The sequence below is a fragment of the Scyliorhinus canicula genome, chromosome 3, assembly GCF_902713615.1.
Source record: "Scyliorhinus canicula chromosome 3, sScyCan1.1, whole genome shotgun sequence".
In the NCBI taxonomy this organism is placed as follows: domain Eukaryota; kingdom Metazoa; phylum Chordata; class Chondrichthyes; order Carcharhiniformes; family Scyliorhinidae; genus Scyliorhinus; species Scyliorhinus canicula.
The window spans coordinates 193,779,664-193,805,197 of record NC_052148.1 but is presented as its reverse complement, the minus strand read 5'-3'; the positions used below and the strand labels follow the sequence as shown (position 1 = coordinate 193,805,197).

The window sequence follows — 25,534 nt, the reverse complement described above, 5'->3', positions numbered from 1 at the left end:
GTGCATGAAAAGTGTAATTGACATGTGACCACAAGTGGTGAATACCAAATCAATTGCAACATTCAGTCGGTACCTAATAATTAATTGAATAATATAAAATAGTGTAAAAACAAAGTGAAAAAAGATAATAAGAGCTCATAAAGGGAGCAAGAAATTGCAAGAGACATCAAATTCGCAACAATTTCACAATTGCATTAGGAAAACAAAGGTGGTGAGAAATACTTTGGGCACCTAGACAATTGATAACAGTAATATGATCAATAAAATAAGGAATTAGCAGATGTGCCGAAAAATTATTTGGCTTCAGTTTTTACAGTAGAGGAAGAGATGCCATGTCTGACATCCTAAAGAAACTAATATTGAATCAGGATTAAATGCTCACCCAAATTCATGTATCCAAAGGCAATGTAATAAGGAAAATAATGGCACTAAGGAAGGATAAATTCCCAGGAACAGATGGTTTTCATCTTGGGAAGTAGGTGAGCACATTACCATTCTGTTCATTACCTGCACATCATATTTGACCCTGAGATGAGCTTCTGACCACAAATTCGCACTATCACTAAGATGGGCTATTTCCACTTTCGTAACATTTTCCAAATTTGCAACCTGCTTCAACAGATCTATTGTTGAAACCCTCATTCTTGCCTTTGTTACCTCTATACTTGACTATTCCAGTGTACTCCTGGCTGGCCTCCCACATTGTACCCTCCATAAACTTGAGGCCATCCAAACCTCTCATGTGCATAAAAACAACAACTTGTGCACGATGGCAATGGGTGGCACAGTGGTTAGCACTGCCGCGTCACAGCTCCAGGGACCTGGGTTCAATTCCGGCATCGTGTGACTGTGTGGAGTTTGCACTTTCTCCCCTTATCTGCGTGGGTTTCCTCCAGGTGCTCCGGTTTCCTCCCACAGGTTAGGTGGATTGGCCATGCTAAATTGCCCCTTAGTGTCCAAAAGGTTACTGGGTTACGGGGATAGGGTGGAGGCGTGGGATGAAGTAAAGTGCTCTTTCCAAGGGCCGGTGCAGACTCGATGTGCCGGATGGCCTCCTTTTGCACTGTAAATTCTATGATTCTATGAACTTATTCAACATCTTTAACCTAATAAAATGTCCCAAAGTATTTCATTGGAGCATTGTAAAACAAATGATGACACAAAGCCCCATAAGCAGATATTAGGTCAGTTGACAACAGATATACGTTCCGCTGAGACACAGAAACCAAACAGAAAAGGTAAATCAGCCGTGGCTAGCAAAATAAGATTTCATTAGTTCAAGGGAACTGACTGCGACAAAAGTGGTAAGCCCAAGGATTGGGAGCAAGTTGGGATCCAATAAGGGATGACCAATAACCTTATAAAGATTAACCAGGACAAATGTGGGTCCACTACAGACATAGACAGGAGAATTTCTCATGGAGAATTGGGAAATGATGAAAAAACATAACAATTACTTTGTTACATTCCGGAGTAGCATCTCGAAGGAGTATCCAGTAATAATAATAATAATAATAATAATTGCTCATTGTCACAAGTAGGCTTCAATTAAGTTACTGTGAAAAGTCCCTAGTCTCCACATTCCGGTGCCTGTTTGGGGAGGCCGGTATGGGAATTGAACCCGCGCTGCTGCCTTGTTCTGCATTACAAGCCAGCTATTTAGCCCACTGTGTTAAACCAGCCCCCTGAGTGCTGGTAAGTGCCTTTCACAATGACCTACGTGTGCGAGGTTGGATTTTCCGCCTCACAAAGATGAAGACGGCACAAAGGAACCGGTTGAACTCTGCACCTATGCGCATTGCCCTCTCGTCCTATGAACCAGATTGCAGTGAGATTGTGAAGAACAAGAAGGCTCTCCTGTCACATTAAAGGTAAATGAAAGTGGTGGCTCGTGAAGGTCAGCTGGCATGGGTTGCGATGTTCGGCCAGCGTGAGTCCTGAAGGTCGGCTGGCGTGGGTCCCAAAGGTCGGCCAGTTGCTAAAAGCAAAAGGAAAAAAGTTTGAGAAACACTTTTATAGTGCCTTCGTGAGACTGCACCTGGAGTATTGTGTACGGTTTTAGTCTCCTTATCTAAGGAAGGATGTGCATGCATAGAGGGAGTGCAATGGAGGTTCACCAGTCTAACCCCTGGAATGGCAGGATTCCCTGAAGATGAGAGATTGAGGGAAAACAGATATTGTTTAAAGTTTTGACAAATGACTTTGTCAAAGGATGTTTTCCCTGACTGGTAAGTCTAGAACCGGGTTAAGTCTCAGAATAAGGGGCAGGCCATTTAAGACTGAGCTGAGGAGGAATTTCTTCACTCAGAAGGTGGTGAATCTTTGGAATTCTCTACCCCAGAGGGCTGTGGACACTTAGTCATTGAGCATGTTCAAGACAGAAATTGATAGATTTTTGGATACTTTTGACATCAAAGGATATGGGGATAGTGGGGGAAAAGGCATAGATGTAGATGACCGTTTGAATGGTAGGGTAGGCTTGAAGGCGTGAATGGCCTCCTCCTGCTCCTAATTTCTTGGTCAAATAGATAAGTTTTAAGAAGGGTTTCAATAGGGGGAAATGGAGCTAGAGAGGCAGAGAGGTACAGGGCTGTTAACCCAAAGCTTGAGGCCTAGGTAACTGAGAGCATGGCGACCAATGTTGAAGCAATTAAAAAGAGGAGTACTCTAGGTTAGATCAGCACAGATATCTCCGAGGGTTGTGAGGCTGTAGGAAATTACAGAGATCAGAGGCTAGATTTTACACAGCCCATTATGGTGGGAGGCATGATATCCAGGCCCACTTAATTGCGAGCACAGAAGAGATAGGGGAATCAGACTTGCTATGAATTAAGAAATGGGCAAGAATTTTGGATGGCCTCAAGTTTACAGAAGGTAGAATGTGGGAGACCAGCCAGGAGTGCATTGCAATATTTGAGTGAAAGTAATGAAGGTATGAGGGCTTCAGCAGCATATAAACTGAGATGGAGGCCAAATCAAGTCATGTTGCAGAGGTGGAAATAGGTGATGTTAATGAGGTGGAAAGCTCACCTCTGTATAGTATGGGACACCAAGGCTGCAAACAGGCTATTAGACTGTTGCTAGGGAGAGAGATGGAGTCGGTAACTAGCGAGCAGAGTTTGGAGTGAGGACCAACAACAATGGCTTCAGTCTTTCTAATGTTTAGTTGGAGAAATTTCTGTTCATCCAGTAGAATAGAGTCCATACAGTGCAGAAGGTGACCATTGAACCAAACGAGTCTGCACCGACCCTCAGAAATAGCATCCTGCCGAGGCCTACTACCCTGCCCTCTCCGCATATCTCCACCTAACCTTTGGACACAAAGGGGAAATTTAGCATGGCCAATCCACATAACCTGTACATCTTTGGACTGTTGGAGGAAACCAGCGGGAACACACGCAGACACTGGGAGAACGTACAAACTCCACTTAGACAGTCATCCAAGACCAGACTTGAACCCTTGAACCCAGATCCCTGGCACTGTAAGCAGTGATAGCCCCTGTGCCACCGTGCCATCCTTACTAGATATCTAATAAGCAGTCTGATAATTTAGCAACATATTCATACTAAGTCCTGTTCATCCATCAACCCTGTGCTTACTGACCTATATTGGCTCCCAATCAAGCAATGCCTCGATTTCAAAATTTACACCCTTATTTTCAAATCCATCAATGGCCTCGTTCCTTCCAATCTCTGTCTTCTCTTTGAGCCCCAAAACCCTTAGACAAGTTTTCACTCATCTAATTCTGAACTTTTAAGCATCCCCAATTTTAATTGGTAGCCATGCCTCCAGTTGCCTAGTCCTTAATCTTTAGAATTCCCTCTCCAAATATCTCTGATTCTATCTCCCTTTCTTCGTTTAAGATGCTGCTTAGACCTGCCTCTTTAACCATAGAACATAGAACAGTACAGCACAGAACAGGCCCTTCGGCCCTCGATGTTGTGCCGAGCATTGTCCGAAACCAAGATCAAGCTATCCCACTCCCTGTCATTCTGGCGTGCTCCATGTGCCTATCCAATAACTGTTTGAAAGTTCCTAAAGTGTCCGACTCCACTATCACATCAGGCAGTCCATTCCACACCCAAACCACTCTCTGAGTAAAGAACCTACCTCGGACATCCCTCCTATATCTCCCACCCTGAACCTTATAGTTATGCCCCCTTGTAACAGCTACATCCACCCGAGGAAATAGTCTCTGAACGTCCACTCTATCTATCCCCTTCATCATCTTATAAACCTCCAGTAAGTCACCTCTCATCCTCCTTTGCTCCAAAGAGAAAAGCCCGAGCTCCCTCAACCTTTCCTCATAAGACCTATCCTGCAAACCAGGCAGCATCCTGATAAATCTCCTTTGCACCCTTTCAAATGCTTCCACATCCTTCCTATAATGAGGTGACCAGAACTGCACACAATACTCCAGATGTGGTCTCACCAGGGTCATGTATAGTTGCAGCATGACCCCGCGGCTCTTAAACTCAAGCCCCCTGTTAATAAACGCAAACACACTATAAGCCTTCTTCATGGCTCTATCTACTTGAGTGGCAACCTTCAGAGATCTGTAGACATGAATCCCAAGATCTCTCTGGTCCTCGACATTCCTCAGAACCCTGCCGTTGACCCTGTAATCCGCATTCAAATTTTTTCTACCAAACTGAATCACCTCGCACTTATCAGGGTTAAACTCCATTTGCCACTTTTCGGCCCAGCTCTGCATCCTATCAATGTCTCTTTGCAGCCTACAACAGCCCTCCACCTCATCCACTACTCCACCAATCTTGGCGTCATCAGCAAATTTACTGACCCACCCTTCAGCCCCCTCCTCCAAGTCATTTATAAAAATCACAAATAGCAGAGGACCCAGCTGATCCCTGTGGTACACCGCTGGTAACTGGTCTCCAGTCTGAAAATTTTCCATCCACCACCACCCTCTGTCTTCTATGTGATAGCCAGTTACTTGTCCAATTGGCCAAATTTCCCTCTATCCTACACCTCCGTACTTTCTTCATGAGCCGGCCATGGAGAACCTTATCAAACGCCTTACTAAAATCCATGTATACGACATCAACTGCTCTACCTTCATCTACACATTTAGTTAACTCCTCAAAGAATTCAATCAAATTTGTGAGGCAAGACTTACCCTTCACGAATCCGTGTTGACTATCCCGGATTAAGCTGCATCTTTCCAAATGGTCATAAATCCTATCCTTCAGGACCTTTTCCATTAACTTACCAACTACCGAAGTAAGACTAGCTGGCCTATAAATACCAGGGTCATTCCTACTCCCTTTCTTGAACAGAGGAACAACATTCGCCACTCTCCAGTCCTCTGGCACTATCCCCGTGGACAGTGAGGACCCAAAGGCTCTGAACCATACTTCTCTTTTTTGTATAAATTTAGAATACACAATAATTTTTTCTCCAATTAAGGGGCAATTTAGGGTGGCTAATCCACCTAACCTGCACATCTTCGGGTTGTGGGGGTGAAACCCATGCAGGCATAGGGAGAATGTGCAAACTCCTTATGGCCAGTGGCCCAGGGCTGGGATTCGAACCTGGGTCCTCAGCGCCGCAGTCCCAGTGCTAACCACTGCACCACATGCCATTCCCTTTGACCATACCTTTGACCCACAGTTCTAATATTGCCTTATGAGGCTCAGTTTCTAATTTTGCTTTATAACACTTCCATAACTATTTCCGCTGCTACTGGAGTCCAAGTCACATAGAAGATAGGAGCAGGAGGAGGCCTTTTGGCCCTTAGAGCCTGCTCCGTCATTCATCACAATCATGGCTGATCATCCAACTCAATAGCTTAATCCTGCTTTCTCCCCATTGCCTTTTATCCCATTCTCCCCAAGTGCTATATCTAGCTGCCTCATGAATATATTCAATGTTTTAGCATCAGCTACTTCCTGTGGTAATGAATTCCACAGGTTCACCACTCTTTGGGTGAAGAGATGTCGCCTCATCTCTGTCCGAAATGGTTTACCCTGAATGCTCTTTGTGACCCCTGGTTCTGGACACACCCATCATTGGTAACATCTTCCCTGCATCTACCCTGTCTAGTCCTGTTAGAATTTTATAAGTCTCTATGAGATCCCCTCTCATTCTTCTGAACTCCAGCGAGAACAATCCCAACCTAGTCGATCTCTCCTCATATGACAGTCCCACCATCCCTGGAATCAGTCTGGTAAACCTTCGCTGCACTTCCTCGACACTAAGAACATCCTTCCTCAGAGAAGGAGACCAAAACTGCTCAAGGGAGCATAGTCTGGAAATAGAAGCAGTCTTTACAGGGGTGAAATTAGGAAACGTAAAGGGTGGTAGAGATTTGGAATCCTCTTCTGCAAATGGCAATTGTAAATTTTAGATCTGAAATTCATAGACTTTTGTTATCGGAATGAATGAAGGGAATTAGAGGGAACAGAGTGGCGCAGCGGAAGCGTGCTGGGCCCATTACCCAGAGGTCGATGGATCAAAACCATTCTCTGCTATTTATCTTCACAAAGATGATTGACGCAGGTAGGGCAGTGGATGTTGTCTATGTGGACTTCAGTAAGGCCTTTGACAAGGCCCCTCATGGCAGACTTGTACAAAAGGTGAAGTCACACGGGATCAGGGGTGAGTTGGCAAGATGGATACAGAACTGGCTAGATCATAGAAGGCAGAGAGTAGCAATGGAAGGGTGCTTTTCTCATTGGAGGGCTGTGACGAGTGGTGTTCCGCAGGGATCAGTGCTGGGACCTTTGCTGTTCATAGTATATATAAATGATTTGGAGGAAAATGTAACTGGTCTGATTAGTAAGTTTGCAGACGACACAAAGGTTGGTGGAATTTCGGATGGCGATGAGGACTGTCAGAGGATACAGAAGGATTTAGATCGTTTGGAGACTTGGGCTGAGAGATGGCAGATAGATAATCCGGACAAATTTGGGGTAATGCATTTTTGAAGGTCTAATGCAGGTAGGGAATACACAGTGAATGGTAGAACCCTCAAGAGTATTGACAGTCAGAGAGATCTTGGTATGTAGGAAGACAGTTCACTGAAAGGGGCAACACAGGTGGAGAAGGTAGTCAAGAAGGCATACGGCATGCTTGCCTTCATTGGCCGGGGCATTGAGTATAAGAATTGGCAAGTACTTTTGCAGCTGTATAGAACCTTAGTTAGGCCACACTTGGAGTATAGTATTCAATTCTGATCGCCACACTACCAGAAGGATGTGGAAACTTTAGAGAGGTTGCAGAAGAGATTTACCAGGAAGTTGCCTGGTATGGAGGGCATTAGCTATGAGGAGAGGTTGAATAAACTCGGTTTGTTCTCACTGGAACGACGGAGGTTGAGGGGCGACCTGATAGAGGTCTACAAAATTATGAGGGGCATAGACAGAGCGAATAGTCAGAGGCTTTTTCCCAGGGTAGAGGGTCAATTACTAGGGGGCATAGGTTTAAGGTGCGAAGGGCAAGGTTTAGAGGAGATGTACGAGGCAAGTTTTTTACACAGAGGGTAGTGGGCGCCTGGAACTTGCTGCCGGAGGAGGTGGTGGAAGCACTGACGATAGTGACGTTTAAGGGGCATCTTGACAAATACATGAATAAGATGGGAATGGTGGGATACGGATCCCGGAAGCGTAGAAGATTTTAGTCTAGACGGGCAGCATGGTTGGCGCAGGCTTGGAGGGCCGAAGGGCCTGTCCTGTGCTGTACTTTTCTTTGTTATTTATTCTTTATTCACACACCTTTTCCGTGCATTTTCTGACCATCAACGTCAGGAACACTATTATAATAAAATAATGTACTTTTCTTTGTTCTTTGATTTGGGGAAAAGGCCTGAATATCGAGTTAGGTGCAGAACAGACATCATCTCGTTGAATACCGGAAGAAGCTTGCGAGGGCTAAATATCCTACACCCGTTCCTTTGCTCCCAACAGGAAATTTGTTTAGCAGGAAAATTAATTTAGATAGAGAAAAAAGCAGGAAAATAGAGCGTGCAGAATCAGACCCTGAAAGGAGCCGAAATCCAGCACAGTCAAGAATGACCAAATAGCTTTAAATGCGACTAAAATTGTTATATTTCAACTCTTTCTTTTCTTTGTGGGATTTATAGATCTAATATTCAAATTTCCAATGATTAATGCATGACAATTGCTTGTGGCATCTCTTGTCAGGAAACAAAAGTAGTCTAGGGGCTGGTTTAGTACAGTGGGCTAAACAGCTGGCTTGTATTGTGGAACATGCCAGCAGTATGGGTTCAATTCCCGTACTAGCCTCCCCAAACTGGTGCCGGAATGTGGCAACTAGGGGCTTTTCATAGAAACTTCATTGAAGCCTACTTGTGATAATAAATGATTATTATTATTATTATTAAATTATTTATATTTATTTTTGTGGGTATTAGAAATAAGGTATAGCTTTAAATAAGCTTAATTTTGTATTGTGTGTTTTTATGTTCAGAAATGGTTAATAACTTCAGGTTGGTTCAGTTACCTGCATTTTAATGAGAGTTTTATAACATTAAAGCTAATAGGGGTCTGAATTCTTCAGCCGTTGGGATTCTCTGTTCCCACAGGTTTCCCGATGGCATGGGGTCACTTCAATGGGAAATCCAATTGACAGATGGCAGGAGTGCAGAATCCCACTGCCAGCGAACAGCGTGCTGCCGAGAAATGTGGCCAACGGAATGGAGAATCCAGCCCAGGATTTAAAGACAATCTAGACTTGCTTAGCAACCAGAGGATACACTGAGACAGCAGGAAGCTCTTGATTTACTTGTAAGCTAGTGCCACGAGGAGCTGGACATAGGACACGGAACTGCAGAGAGCAGATTTCCCAAAAGAAAGTGCCAGAGACCAAGAGTAAGGACAGAAGAATGTCCCAGGAAGAAAGTTAAGTTAAACAAACGAAGAACAGGAATCTGAACAAGGTCCTGTTCAGGAAACTTACAGTAAAGAGCAGAGGAAGAGCTCCAAATTAAAGAGACAGCTGCAGGGACCAGATCTAAAGTCAGCTTGCGAGAAACCTGACATCCAATGTAATCTGAAGGTTGATGACTGCATATTGCAGGCCTGTGAAGCAGTGGTGTTCTGTTGACATGGCTGGGTACCTGTGAAAGGCAAAGCTCGAATGCATGTGGCGATCCAGGACAGAGGAATACCGAACGGAGAGGTTGAAAATTCTGGTGGTGGATCCGTGGGGAACGCATTTAAGAGAAAGCATTGTGTGGAAGTGGTTTCCAAGGTGTGTTCTTCGAGAACGGAGTTTGAAAATCTTGTGTGAAACTCAGATTTCGAGAGAGTCCAGTTGATAAGCATCTTGGGAGAATTGATGAGAAATCTGCAGAAGGTGTTCTGAATGGCATTGGTCACTTGGTTTCAGAGTATGGTGTGTCTGGCCACATTTTGCATGGATCGTGTACTTATTGTGATCATTGTAGTATAAGATAGATTTTTAGATTTTGTTATCCTTACAAATCTGTATATGTCTGTAAAAGTATAGTTGGGGTGAAGAAGTTGCAAATTATAGTTAATCTGGTTTAATCAATGTTTTATTCTTTTGTTAAAAGTTAATCAGCAGTCCTATGACTTCATCACGTATCTAAACAAAAAGTAAGAGTTAGAATCTATCAAACCAAGTTCCATCCTGGGATCTGAATTGTCCAGTAACAACATCGGCTGGGATCATAACATCATTCATTGTGGAAACAATATGTAGAAATAATGCCATGTGGAGCTATATTCTCTCTCTCTTAAAACTACCAATAAAATTACGAGTGACAATGTTTGGAAGAAGTGCTTGTGAATTATTTGCAAGTGTTTACTGCTGATCTGAGAATTTTTATTCTTCCAAAAATGGATTAACATGCATGAACATTTATTTTGTTTTTCAAAGTTACTCAGGAATTTGTGTAATTGTCATCAGCTGTAGAGTCAATTTGAAAATTAATTACTCCAGGTCAAAACTGGCAATGGTGAACTTAAGGTTTTCAATTTGTCACCACAGTAGTGTCATTTATTGGCTATTTTCATCAAGGCTCTATAATTTGTCTGTCAGTGGGAACATTTATCTTTAGCTCTACAACAGAAACGAAAATAAAAGTTATTAGCTTTTTCAAAATGACAATTTGACCGCATAATGAAAGGTTTGGGAGCAAGCAGGTTTTTTTTTCAACCTTAAATGCATATCCATAGGTATTTTTTTAATGTCTACCTAGAGTGATCCTGTCAGTGCTAAATTTCTTGTTACAATCTTGTCACACGTACTGGGACTTCACGCAGAGTTGGTGGCACCACTGGCTGAAAAGTCAAGGGCAGCCTGCCACTGCCGGGCCAAGATGCCAAGACTTTGTGGTCATCAAGCATTTAATTACCTGAGTTCATGGCTTGCGGTTCTCCCATCAGTCAGAGGACAGGCAGTTCACTGGTCCCAAGGGCACCATAAAATTCTTGCCATTATCTCGACTCTTTTCCACTATAAATTCCAGTATCCACATATAACTTGCTTTTTTAAAATATATTTTTATTCTCCTCCTTTTTCACATTTTCTTCCAAATTTATACCCAGCAACAAACAATAAGCAGTAACGAATACAATGTCAATCCCCTTTTAACAACAACGATCCCACCCTCTCACCAACCCCCAAACAACAGCCCACATGTTAACATAAACAAAAAATAAAAATAAATCAAGAATCGCCCATAGTCACCATTAACATGTGCAGTCCCCCCTCCTTACCCCTCCTCCCTAATGTTCGATGTAATCTAATTCTTGAAAGTGCATAATGAATAATGCTCATGAATTGTAGAACCCCTCCATCCTTCCCCTCAGTTCAAACTTAACCTTCTCAAGAGTTAAGAATTCCAGCAGGCCCCCCCCCCCCCTCCCCGGCGGCAACGTTCACACACATCTTCTACCCCCTCAAAGAGCCGGCTCATCGTCGCCCTTGAGAGGTGTGTTTTATGTACCACCTTCAGCTGTGTCAGCTTCAACCTCGCGCACGAGGTGGAGGCATTCACTCTCCGGAGTACCTCATACCAGAACCCCTCCTCCACATCCTCTCCCAACTCTTCCTCCCACTTTGCTTTGAGCCCTTCCAGCGCTACCTTTTCCTCTTCCAAAATAGCCCCGTAAACTGCCGACCCCCTTCTCCAGTCCCCCTGTCGTCAACACCTCCTCCAGCAATATGGAGGCCGGCTCCCGCAGTATCCCTTTCCATACTCCCGAACGTCTTAACGCAATGGCCAACGGCTCAATTGCGAGTGCAAAAAGCAGGGGGGACGTAGGACATCCCTGCCTAGTCTCACGGTGGAGAGAAAAATATCCCGAGCTGACGTTATTTGTGCGGACACTCGCCCTCAGCTCCTTATACAATAGCTTACCCAGTCCACAAATCGTGGTCCAATCCCAAACCGCTCCAGAACTGCAATCAAATAACCCCATTCGAACCAGTCAAACCCTTTCTCCGCGTCCATTGCCACAACCACCTCTGTTTCCTTTCCCTCCGCCGGTGCCATAACCACGATCAGTGCCCTCCTAATGTTCGAAAACAGCTGCCTCCCTCTCACATACCCCGTCTGATCTTCACCTATCACCTCGGGAGACACTCCTCCAGCCTACCTGCCAGTACCTTCGCCAATACCTTTGCGTCCATGTTTAAAAGTGATATGGGCCTATACGACCCGCACTCTGTTGGATCCTTATCTTTCTCAAGTAACAGGGAAATTGATGCCTATCCCAGGGTTTGTTGTAACACCCCCTTCACTATCGCCTCCTTGAACATCTCCACCATCAGCGGTGCCAGCTTATCCTTGCATCTGCATAACTCCTATCTACCTCCAACATCACATCTATTACCTTCTGACACTTTAACCTCTCCTCTTTGTCCACCCTAGCCTTAAACAAGATCACCTCCCATCTCACCACCACCTTTAAAGCCTCCCATACAACCGCCTTCAACACCTCCCCCATGCCGTTAAAACCTACATATTCCTTAATTACTTTTTCAATTTTGTCACAGAACCCTCGGTCTCCCGACAGTCCCACATCTAATTTCCACCCCACCATCTGTACTACCCTCTTCTCCAGTACCATTTCCACCCAATGCGGAGCATGATCTGATATTGCAATTGCCGAGTACTCCGACCCCTTAACCTCCAACCAGCAGAGCCTTCCCCACCACAAAAACGTCGATCCGCTAAGAAAAAGAGCTACTCCCACTCCCTTGGGTGCAGAAACCTCCAAGAGTCTACCCCTCCCATTTCCACCATTAACCCCCCCGCCGATGGGACCAGCGAGCGCAGCCGTGACCTGTCAAACCTTGGCTACAGCACCAAGTTCCAGTCCCCCCCAACTATCAGTTTGTGTGACTCCAAGTCAGGGATGGCCCTACACACCTTCACAAATCCTACATCATCCCAATTGGGACCATACACACTTACCAGCGCCACTAACCTCCCCACCAGCGCCCCTATCACAATCACATATCTATCCCCCGATCTGCAACCACGTTCTCTATCTGGAACCATACCCTTTTGCTGCCCATTACCTCTACCCCTCGAGCCCTTTCGTCAAATCTGGAGTGAAACACCTGACCAACCCAGCCTTTCTTCAGTCTCACCCAGTCCTTCACCCTCAAGTGAGTCTCTTGCAGCATTGCTACATTGGCCTTCAAGCTTTTAAGATGCGCACACAACCTTGACCTCTTGACTGGACCTCCCAACCCCCTCACGTTCCACGTGACTATCCTAACTAATTGTCTCTCTCTCTCTCCCCTCCCCCCCCCCTTCTTATCCACCATCATCATAACATATAACTTGCTTTAACTTTGTAAAATCATAATGCTAATTGTGCAATTGCATGCAGCTGTGAAGCTGATTTGTTTGTGTCACCTTGGCCACCATTTATCTCCTCAATTAAGTTTATTTTGTGCTTCATAATTTAGTTTTGGCTATTGACTGCTTTCATTTTAATACATTTATTTATAATATTCTCCCCTGCTGCTGCTAGCTTCCTCATTTGTGTCTTGCTGTTCTGAAGCCTGTTCTTAAATGCTATTGGAGTGACTGAACTCCAATCCCCACAAATCTCTGGAAGGAGAGGTTGAATATATAGCACCAGTTTTTAAAGATTTAAACTGCTGCTTGGGACATATACGGAAAGATTTAAACTGGGCAAGGTCTATGATGTGGAGATGCCGGCATTGGACTGGGGTGGACACAGTAAGAAGTCTTATAACACCAGGTTAAAGTCCAACAGATTTATTTGGAACCACTAGCTTTCGGAGCGTAGCTCCTTCATGAAGGAGCTATGCTCCGAAAGCTAGTGATTCCAAATAAACCTGTTGGACTTTAATCTGTTTTGTAAGACTTCTTACTGGGTAGAGCCTGGAAGAGAATAATAAAAAATTGTGAGATAATGACCAGCCATATAATAACTTTTATTGTCACAAGTAGGCTTACATTAACACTGCAATTAAGTTATTGTGAAAATCCCCTAGCCATCATACTCCAGCCCCTGTTCAGGCACACTCATAGAGAATTCAGAATGTCCAATTCAACTAACAAGCACGTCTTTCGGGACTTGTGGGAGGAAACCGGAGCACCTGGAGGAAACCTGCTCAGATACAGGGAAAATGTGCAGACTACGCACAGACAGTGACCCAAGCCGGGAATTGAACCTGGGACCCTGGTGCTGTGAAGCAACAATGCTAACCACTATGCTACCCTGTCACCCATCGGATGGGGGCATGAAGGGACACTGACCCAGATAAAAGTTCTCTCCTCGAATGCACATGGCATGACTTGAGCATAATTTGGAAAAAAATATTCTTGTCTATGGGATGTTTATGAAAGACAAGAAAATTGCAAACAAACCAGAGTTGCAATATTGACAAAAGTCACAAATACCATAGTAGACCTGGCAATGGAAGCAATACGGCAGAATTAATGAACAACAAAGCATGTGAAATTCTTGTACAAGTTAGTTAGCGATGTAGTGATAATGTCGTGGGAGTTGGCAGGGGACTATGGCTGGAATTCTCTGCCTATTGGGATTCTCTTTTCCCGCTGGCAGTTCAACCCCGCCCCAGAGGTGACTTCAAAAGAGGAAATGCTGGAAAATCTTGTAGGGAGAGAAAAGAGCTAACGTTTCAATTCGATTCGACTACTTTGGAACAATTTTGCTTTTATCTTAGTCTGTAAAACGATGTAGATAGGTTAAAAGAATAGGAAAGAAATTAGCAGATGGGATAAATGTGGGATAAATGCGAGGTTGTCCTCTTTGGCAGGAAGAATAGAAAGCCGAATACTATGTAAATGAAAAGAGACTGTAGAATGCTGCAGTACACAGGGATCTGAATATCCAGGTATATGATTCACAATAAGTAGCATGCAGGTACAGCAGGTAATTAGGAAGGCGATTGGATTGTTGGGCTTTATTGCAAGGGGGTTGGAGTATAAAAATAGGGACGTCGTGCTATAACTGTATAGGACATTGGAGACATGACCCCCTCCCCCAGTCCAGCCACATGATTCCATACATGCAAAAACGACAAACTGGGACATACATAAATACACAATTTAAATACATTGGCACAGGCAACGGGGGAGCAGATGGAGTGCAGTACTACTTAGTCGAGAAGATGCGTGGAGAGATCGGATCAGTCAGTAAAGGAGTCATTCAGGAGTCAGGTAACAGTGGGGAAGAAGCTATTTTTGAACCTCTAAGTGCGTGTTCTCAGACTTTTGTATCTTCTGCCGATGGAAGAAGTTGGAAGAGTGAATAATCCAGATGAGAGTGGTCTTCGATTATGCTGCCCACACTTTTACCACAATACTGCCGCGGATGGATTGTCTGATGGAATGATTCTGGCGTAGGGGTCTGATAACCATATGTTACTTTATAATAGTGGCCCTGATGTTGATTGTCGGAAAATGGACGGAAAGGTGTGTGAATAAAGAACAAATAACAAAGAAAAGTACAGCATAGGACAGGCCATTCAGCCCTCCAAGCCTGCGCCGACCATGCTGCCCGTCTAGACTAAAATCTTCTGCACTTCCGGGGTCCGTATCCCTCTATTCCCATCCTATTCATGTATTTGTCAAGATGCCCCTTAAACGTCACTATCGCCCCTGCTTCCACCACCTCCTCGGGCAGCGAGTTCCAGGCACCCACTACCCTCTGTGTAAAAAAACTTGCCTCGTACATCTCCTCTAAACCTTGCCCCTCGCACCTTAAACCTATGCCCCCTAGTAATTGACTCCTCTACCCTGGGAAAAAGTCTGACTATCAATTCTGTCCGCGCCCCTCATAATTTTGTAGACCTCTAGCAGGTCGCCCCTTTGTTCCAGTGAGAACAAACCACGTTTATTCAACCTCTCCTCATAGCTAATGCCCTCCATACCAGGGAACATCCTGGTAAATCTCTTCTGCATCCTCTCCAAAGCCTCCACATCCTTCTGGTAGTGCGGCAACCAGAATTGAACACAATACTCCAAGTGTGGCCTAACTAAGGTTCTATACAACTGCAACATGACTTGCCAATTTTTATACTCAATGCCCCAGACAATGAAAGCAGGCATGCTGTCTGCCTTCTTGACCACCTTCTCCACCAGTGTTGCCCCTTTCAGTGACCTGTGGACCTGTACACCTAGATCTCTCTGACTGTCAATACTCTTGAGCGTTCTACCATTCACTATATATTCCCTACCTGTATTAGACCTTCCAAAATGCATTACCTCACATTTGTCTGGATTAAACTCCATCTGCCATCTCTCCGCCCAAGTCTCCAAACGACCTAAATCCTGCTGTATCCTCTGACAGACCTCATCGCTATCCGCAATTCCACCAACCTTTGTGTCGTCCGCAAACTTACTCATCAGAACAGTTACATTTTCCTCCAAATCATTTATATATACTATGAACAACAAAGGCCCCAGCACTGAACCCTGCGGAACACCACTAGTTCCAGCCCTCCAATCAGAAAAGGACCCTTCCATTGCTACTCTCTGCCTTCTATGACCAAGCCAGTTCAGTATCCATCTTGCCAGCTCACTCTGATCCCGTGTAACTTCACCTTTTGTACCAGTCTGCCATGAAGGACCTTGTCAAAGGCCTTACTGATGTCCATATAGACAACATCCACTGCCCTACCTGCATCAATCATCTTTGTGACCTCCTCGAAAAACTCTGATCAAGTTAGTGAGACACGACCTCCCCTTCACAAAACTGTGCTGCCTCTCACTGACTCCTTGCTTAAGTTCCTTTCTTCCCTACTTTCCCTACTTTCCTTATATTCCACACAGGCTTCGTCTGTTCCCAGCCTTCTAGCCCTGACTGCCTCCTTTTTCTTTTGACGAGGCCTACAATATCTCTCGTTATCCAAGGTTCCCGAAATTTGCCATATTTATCCTTCTTCCTCACAGGAACATGCCGGTCCTGAATTCCTTTCAACTGACATTTGAAAGCCTCCCACAAGTCAGATGTTGATTTACCCTCAAACATCCACCCCCAATCTAGGTTCTTCAGTTCCCGCCTAATATTGTTATAATTAGCCTTCCCCCAATTTAGCACATTCACCCTAGGACCATTCTTATCCTTGTCCACCAGCACTTTAAAACTTACTGAATTGCAAGCAAGGCAACAAATCCTCCATCCACATACCGACCAGAGTGAATCACCTCCTTGGACACAACTGTACCCTTAACACCGCCTACTCTCACCGTCTCCCAGGCTTGAAAAGAAGCAGTCACTCCAGGAAGCGTGAAAAACGTGCAGGCCTGCAGGTGAGAGTGAAACAACGCGGCCCCAAAGCCCCTCTGCCTAGCTTACTCCTAGCTAATGTCCGATCTCTGGAAAACAAGCTAGACGAAATGAAAGCCAGACTCACTTTTCAAAGAGAACTAAGGGACTGCTGTGTGCTCTGTTTCACGGAGACATGGCTCACTCCTGCTTCACCAGACTGTGCCCTACAACCAGAGGGCTTCTCAATCCACCGAATGGACTGTACAGCGGCCTCGGGTAAGGCTAGGGGAGTGGGGTCTGCCTCCTAATCAACACCTCCTGGTGCCTAGAGGTCGCAACCTTGGGGCAGCAGGGTAGCATGGTGGTTAGCATAAATGCTTCACAGCTCCAGGGTCCCAGGTTCGATTCCCGGCTGGGTCACTGTCTGTGTGGAGTCTGCACGTCCTCCCCCTGTGTGCGTGGGTTCCTCCGGGTGCTCCGGTTTCCTCCCACAGTCCAAAGATGTGCGGGTTAGGTGGATTGGCCATGCTAAATTGTCCGTAGTGTCCTAATAAAAGTAGGGTTAAGGGGGAGGTTGTTGGGTTACGGGTATAGGGTGGATACGTGGGTTTGAGTAGGGTGATCATGGCTCGGCACAACATTGAGGGCCGAAGGGCCTGTTCTGTGCTGTACTGTTCTATGTTCTATGTTCTAACACTGGCGAGCTTCTGCTCCCCAGACTTAGAATATGTGACGCTAAAATGCCGCCACTACTACCTTCCACAGTTCAGTTCCGTTATCCTGACGGCAGTATAAATCCCACCCCATGCGGACGTGAAAATCATGCTGGACGAAATATACACCACCACAAATAGCCTTGAAATGAAACATCCCGAGGCCTTGTTCATCGTGGCCGGGGACTTCAATCAGGCCGAGCTCAAGAGCGTACTACCAGGTAATCACCAATACGTCCCCTGTTCCATCAGAGGCCCAAACATCCTGGACCACTGCTACACAAATATCAAACACGCCGTACCGCTCTATCGCACGCCCACACTTTGGCAAATCTGACCACAAGGCTGTGCTCCTACTCCTGGCTGATGAGCAAAAACTGAAGCAGGAGAATTCGTCAAAGAAAGTCGTGCAATTTTGGTCTGAGGAATCGGATGATCTCCTGTGGGAGTGCTTAGGGTCAGTGGACTGGTCAGTATTTAAAAACTCCGCGACCAGCCTGAACGAGTATGCCACTACAGTAACTGACTTCATTAGAAAGTGTGTAGAAGACTGTGCGCCAAAGAAGCAAATCCGCGTGTTCCCCAAACTGAAACTCTGGATGAACAGGGATATCCACTGCTTACTGAAGCCGAGGTCTGAGGCGTTTAAGTCAGGCGACCCTGACCTACACAAGAAAGCCAAATATGATCTAAGGAAATCCATCAAAGATGCCAAAAGACAGTACCAGACCAAGCTCGAGTCCCAGGCTAGCCACACGGACGCCCGTCGACTATGGCATCACGGGCTATAAGATGAAGGCATGTAAAATCACCGGCTCCAACGCACCCCCCCCCCCCCCCCCCCCACCCCCCGGATGAGCTCAACACATTCCATGCCCGCTTTGAGCAAGAGGTCAGCGAGAACGCGCCCTCCACCCTAGAAGCCTCGGATGAACTTGTATCCAAGGTCACCATTGCAGATGTCAGAGCAGCCTTCTCAAAGGTCAACCCATGGAAAGCCACTGGCCCGGATGGGGTACCCAGACGAGCATTCAGGTCTTGGGCAGATCAGCTGGCGGGGGTAATCGCAGACATCTTCAACCTCTCTTTACAACAATCTGAGATCCCTATCTGCTTCAAGAAGACAACCACCATCCCAATACCAAAGAAAAGCTAAGCAGCGTGCCTTAATGACTATCGTCCAGTGGCTCTGACATCCATTATTATCGAGTGCTTTGAAAGGTTAGTCATGGCACGAATCAACTCCAGACTCCCAGATTGCCTTGATCCACTACAGTTCGCCTACCGCTGCAACAGATCCACAGCAGACGCCATCTCCCTGGCCCTGCACTCAACACTGGAACACCTAGATAACAAAGGCACCTATGTCAGACTCCTATTTATTGACTACAGCTCAGCCTTCAACACTATTATTCCGACAAAACTCATCTCCAAACTCCGTGGCCTGGGCCTCAGCTTCTCCCTCTGTGACTGGATCCTGAATGTCCTAACCCACAGACCACAATCAGTAAGGATAGGCAACAACACTTCCTCCACGATCATCCTCAACACTGGTGTCCCACAAGGCTGTGTCCTCAGCCCTCTACTATACTCCTTATACATCTATGACTGTGTGGCTAAATTCCCCTCCAACTCGATTCTCAAATTTGCTGATGACACCACCATAGTGGGTCGGATTTCAAACAATGACGAGACAGAGTACAGGAATGAGATGGAGTATCTGGTGAACTGGTGCGACGACAATAATCTCTCCCTCAATTAAAGCAAAACGAAGGAGATTTTCTATGACTTCAGGAAGCGTAGTGGAGAACATGCCCCTATCTACATCAATGGGAACAAAGTAGAAAGGGTCGAGAGCTTCAAGTTTTAGGTGTCCAGATTACCGGCAACCTGTCCTGGTCTCCCCATGCCGACAATATAGTTAAGAAAGCCCACCAACGACTCTACTTTCTCGGAAGATGAAGAAAATTTGGCAAGTCAGCTACGACTCTCACCAATGTTTACAGATGCACGATTGAAAGCATTCCTTCTGGTTGTATCACAGCTTGGTATGGTTCCTGCTCCGCCCAAGACTGCAGGAAACTCCAAAAGGTTGTGAATGTAGCCCAGTCCATCATGCAAACCAGCCTCCCATCCACTGACTTTATCTATAATTCCCGCTGCCTCGGAAGGCATCCAGCATAATTAAGGACCTCACACACCCTGGTCATACTCTCTTCCATCTTCTTCCATCAGGAAAAAGATACAAAGGTTTGAGGTCACGTACCAACCGACTCAGGATGAGCTTCCTTCCTGCTGCCATCAGACTTTTAAATGGACCTACCTCGTATTAAGTTGATCTTTTCTCTACATCCCAGTTATGACTGTAACATTACATTCTGTAGTCTCTCTTTCCTTCCCTATGTACGGTATGCGTTGTCTGTATAGCATACAAGAAACAACACTTTTCACTGTATACTAGTACACGTGACAATAATAAATCAAATCAAATCAATGAATTGTGGTCACTGTTCCCGAAATGCTGCCCTACTAAAACTTATATCACTTGGCTGGGCTCATTCCCCAATACCAGGTCCAGTACAGCTCCTTCCCTAGTTGGACTATCTACATATTGTTTTAAGAAGCCCTCCTGGATGCTCCTTCAAACTCTGTCCCCTCCAAGCCCCTAGCACTAAGTGAGTCCCAGTCAATATTGGGGAAGTTAAAGTCTCCCATTACAACAACCCTGTTGCGTTTACTGCTTTCCAAAATCTGTCTATGTATCTGTTCCTCTATCTCCCACTGGCTGTTTGGAGGCCTGTAGTAAACCCCCAACATTGTGACTGCACCCTTATTCCTGATCTCTATCCATATATCCTCGCTGCCCTCTGAGGTGTCCTCCCGCAGTACAGCTGTGATATTCTCCCTAGCCAGTAGCGTAGCTCCTCCACCCCTTTTACACCCTCCTCTATCCCGCCTGAAGCATCTAGGAGTGGAATATCCAGTCCTTTGTCTAACACTCATAACTCTTTGCTTTCTTTTCATGCAGAGGGAGGGGAAGATAGCACACATTCAGGGAGAGGCAGAAACCTGGATGGGGTGATGCTGTGGGGGGGGGGGGGGGGGGGGGGGGGGAGTGAAGCGGATAGCGTGGTGGTAGGAGTGGTGGTGTGTTGGGGTTTGTGACAGACACATTAACAGTCACTGGCAATGTCTGCCAACTTGCTCCACTGGAAAAGAGGATTTGTTTCAGGAGGCTACAGATGTCAGATTGCCATGAGAGCCTGAACCTCCTGAAGCACTCGTCCCACCCATGTGAAGAGAGCTGATCCTGTCGACCCTCTATTGGAGGCCTCATCATCTTCAGGTTAGTTCTCTGTGCTACCCCATCTGTCCGAAGGAATGGCACTTGGCTAATGAGAAGACAGTTGCTCCTGCTGGTAACGTTGGTGTTTCTATTTATCTGGTTCCTCATCAGACATGTACGGCATTGCTATATAGCCCTGAATAGTTAATCAAAATATAATAGAAATGGCAGGGCAGGTAATGTGTTGCGCTGTCTCATGTGGGTGCTGTTGCATACCAGTGTGACCCACAGCAACCACATCTGCATGAAATGTCTGTAGTTCAAGAACTTCAGCTCACAGTTGATAAGCTGGCATCCGAGCTTTAGATGTTGCAATGCATCAGGGAAGAAAAAGTTACCTGGATTCTTTGTTTCAGGAGGCAGTCACACCTCTTCGGTTAAGTACTTCAGATTTGATCAGTTGTCAGGGATAGGAGGCTGTGACTACGTGTGAGGCAGATATGGAAATCCAGAAGGTAGCACGGAGGAATTGTTCAACAGATTCAAGATTCTTGAAATTGTGTGGGCAAGAGCAAAGTCTGCAGAAACAAACTGATTACAGACCCATAATGCAGGGGACTTTCAAGTTGGGACAATAAAAACAAAGGTAGCAGTAAGGGACAGATAGCTAGGGGGATCATACTATTCTCTGCAGACGAGTGCATGAGTCCTTAAAAAATTATAATATTTGTTTGCAATGTCATGTTATTGCTATGTTAATCAATGAAGATGTAACTGTGCACCTATTCTTCCTGATAAGTATTAATTCATACGAAATCTCTCACACTTAAGTAGTTCTGAAGAAATTTGTGCAGCCTTCTGAGAAATCTGTAGCCTGCATTATTATCAGAATAAGTGACTCAGCTTTAACAATGTTAATGCAAGAAATTGACATTGCTCTCCTCTGATCTAAAGTACAGAAATAGTAAGTGTTAAATTCCTAATCATGTAATTTGTATGCTGATTCTGATAGAACCATAGGGCCTGTAAAAATTATATCAAATAAAGTGTGGGTCAATGATTCTGACACCTGGATGAGGGATCCATTTTTAGCAGTGTGGGCACTTGTAGTAAGTGCATGGTTGTTCATCTCCAGTCCATAGCAAAACTGCAAATGTAAGAACACCTTCAGTAGGTGTATTACCTGTGTTTCTTCCACAAAACAACAGCCACATGCCAAATTTCTAATTGGTAAGTTATATAAATAAAGCTATAAATTAAAAGTTTAAAGCTGATGAGGACTGCGGCTGACCTATATCATTTAAGATTTTGTCAAATTTAAAACTTTAGAACATACACAATGCTGGTCTTTGCATATATTTTTTAATCTGGGATTGATAAAGTTTTGCGAATAGGGGATACGGCCTCCAATACTACGTCTATGCCAGCATTGGAGAACCTGGGGGCAGCCCTGGTCCTGGCCCCCAGGCTTCCAAATTACCTTGGACATCTTTAGAAAGTCAGCAATTTGATTTATGCAGAGTCCATAGAAATGGCTGCGATGACCTATTTTAATCGGGCCCGCACTTTAGCAGTCTAACCTACCTTCGTTCACGTCCCCAGGGACACTAAGTGGATGGCGTAAGCAACCAAGCATCAATTAAGAGGGTCACCCTGTGAAAAGTGTCATTACTGTATAGGAGGCCATTTGACCCACTAGTCCATGCCAGATTTCTGTAGCACTTTCTAGTCCTGTCATTCCCTCACTCTATTACCATAGAGCTATAAGATAATTAGCCTCAAAGGCACATCAGGATATCCATGAAAGCTTGTTTTATTCATAAAATAATTGAAATATGTAATCAATATACTCCTGGAAAAATATTTCCAGGGGTTATGGGGAGAGCCAGCACAAACATGTCAGGCCAAAAGGCCTCCCCTTCTGTGCTGTAACCATGCTTTAAAAAGAAGAAAAATATATTCAATAACGTACAAACTTGTAGAGGGTTTTGGATTCCAAGGCTCACACTTGAAATAAGATTGGCCAGTCTCAATCAAGTGACGAGTGGGTATATGTCGATAGCATTAATTAGCCATAATTCAGGACAAATTTGAAAGTATCTTTTATAAGTCATTTAAAGTGCAGAAGAAAAGCGCATTGTTTTCCTGAGAGCAAAGAAAGTTAAGGGGTGTTGGAATTGAGATGTTGAAAATCATGTATTATTTAATAAAGCAGATAGGGAGAAATTGTTTCCACTTGTGAAAGGATACATTCATGTGGACTAATTCTATTTTTCTTCCTTCCTAAATATTCTTTGTATTTGTATCTTTTTGTGCCGCCTTCTTTGTCAAAATATATTTGAATAAATGGGATTATAGGTTTTAGTCCAAAGATAGATGACTGGCAGTTCATATCTGTTGAAGTGGACAGGAAAATGTGGCATGTATTTTGCATAGTTACCAGAAATTGTTCATCCTTTGGCATTCTACCCCTCTAGTCACATGTGTACAGTCTCATCGGTCCAGATTTGCACCAAGCTGAGATGACACCGAACCCCTTTATAAAATGGCCGACAGGAACCGATTCCACGTCCTTATCTCCATCCCATTTCTGGTCATTTTCATCACCACAGGATAAGGGTGGGAGTAGTCCACCTGAACACAGCACTCCCATATTCGCTGACTCCATTGCCTGGATGAGTAGTTTTAAACCCCCCATCAATTTTAATGGAATTGGGCTCCTTCAGTAAGGATGTGTGGTTCACGGTTTCTCAGAGGAGACATCCTCAGAGCTAATTCCAGCCCACGTAGAGAACTAAATAAACTCAGTCATCTTCCTGAAGTTCTTCCATTGACAAGCCTTGAAATATTTTTTAAATGTTATTTTAGTTTCAAGTGAGATGTGTTTTACTGCAGTGATTCGGACCTCAAGTATAATATTCTGAAATGATTTAAATGCCCAGAGTCTTTTTAAAATAAAAAAAATCAGCAGCTGTTAGAAAAAAAAAATCAATTCTAGAACTGTTTCGATTGACAGGCCATTTGGTGTAGCCTAAAATCTTACCCATCAACTTTTGCAATTTCAATGGGCTGCATTTTCTATGAGCTGTAATGATTTGTTGTCACCGCTGAGACCGTATGAATGCTTGGCTATGATTCAATGGGCCCAGAACCACCCTGAAAGGGGCCATATAGACATTTTTGATTGACACTTTAAGAAGTTATTAAAACATGAGCTGTCTTTGAGGTGGTTAATGACATAGATGTTTGTTTGTTTTTATAACAGATTAACCACTTGAGGGAATTAAATTTTTTTGGAATGTTCTTTTTGTGAAGGAGAGTATCTTCAGTGTAGTATATTTGAATGAGATTAAATTGTGAGAGTTTTTTTTTGTAAATGTCGATTTCAAAGAAATCTTGAGGCTCGCCTCTAGTGGACACTAGAAGGGTTGCGATGAAGGATACATGCAGAACATGAAGTGGCATGGGAGATAAAAGGGCCATGGGCTATGAGGGTGCTTGAGGGATATGAAGGGACATGGGGGTGTCAAGGAGTAGTTGGGGGATTGAGGGTTTTGCGCCTGGTATTTGTGTTGTTCCTTGTGTCTTAATAAAGCTCGTAGTCTCAAAGTTGGAGAAGATGCTTTATTGTCAATTTGTTCTGTCTTCAGAGCTTAACTTACAGCTACCTCAAATGCTCCCTGCTTGTCCTGCTCCCAGTTCTCCCTTCTGTGAAGTGTGTCCTCACTTCCTGTCCCTGTGTATTTATAGCTCTCCCGTGCTCCCTCTAGTGCTTGCTCAGTTGTATTGCATCTACACTGATACACAATCACCACAGTATTCATCATTTGAAGCCGAGCTGATATCCCAGTAATCAAAGATGGACATTCCATCTTCCTGGTCTATCAATCTGCCCCTATCCATTGCCACCACAGGCCTGCTTTCAGAGGTAATGGCCTCAATTTGCTCCCATTTTCCCAGAACTAAAAGATGATACCCTCTTAAATGAAATGGGCCTACCGGGTCGGGAGGTTTCCTGACTCAACGTTTCGACCTCCTCCACAAAATCCGGTCACATGTTTTCGTTCACAGGAGCTCTGTGTGTTTAAAAAGGTAGAAAACTGAAAACATTACAGAATGGTGAACATGGAAATTTATCTCTCTAGGAAATGTACATAAAATTCATACAGAACACTATAATAATTTCAAGGATTTTTCCACAAGTTAAAAATAAAAATAGCAGCAACAGGAATAGAGTAGCAAATACTCTTCAAAGCTTAGTCCGTACATGTATAAGTAAAAAAAAAGGTAATACTTGTCAATCCTTGTTAAGTATTTTAGCTTTCTTAATATTTTTTTCCAATTCATTTTAAATTGAAACCAGATCGGAATATAGTTGGATGGGAAGCCATAGAAACTATTCTGGGTGGGTACATTGTTGATAAGTTTATGACTTGTAACACAGGATCTTGTTAAAAACATTTAACATTGGGGGGAAACAAAATCAAAGTTATAGATCTAATTTGCTTCTATTATATTTATGCTGTTGCATGCATAGAAAACACATGGGGTGTGTTTGCACATTGCGTCTGGTGTGGATCCATGCGAGCTGGTTAGATCACGGGAGACGCCAAAATCGGTATCCGCGCCAGGGACCGATCGGTTTCCAATCTAACTTGCCCACTCCCCAAAGTGTAGCAAGAAACCAATAATCACCAATTAAGGCCAATCTCCATATCGTAAACAAAACCCCTATCGAACGGTGACTTAACTGGGTCCCCGCGGCAGTCACACAGGCACCCTAGCACACCTATTTAAAGGCTAG

General features: G+C 44.5%; 1 protein-coding gene across 4 annotated transcripts in view; it reads left to right on the top strand.

The window, feature by feature from the left end:
• The window catches only part of slc10a7 (solute carrier family 10 member 7), a 345,830-nt gene that overhangs the window by 225,013 nt on the left and 95,283 nt on the right, over nt 1-25,534 (top strand). Inside the window, exon 7 of one of the 4 annotated variants that reach the window (XM_038791945.1) lies at nt 8,565-9,775. The exons of the other annotated variants lie outside the window; for them this stretch is intronic. Coding sequence (XP_038647873.1) covers nt 8,565-8,711 — 147 coding nt within the window. The 3' untranslated portion in view covers nt 8,712-9,775. Of the gene's footprint in view, nt 1-8,564; nt 9,776-25,534 lie in introns of those variants that run through there. 4 annotated transcript variants of the gene reach the window in all.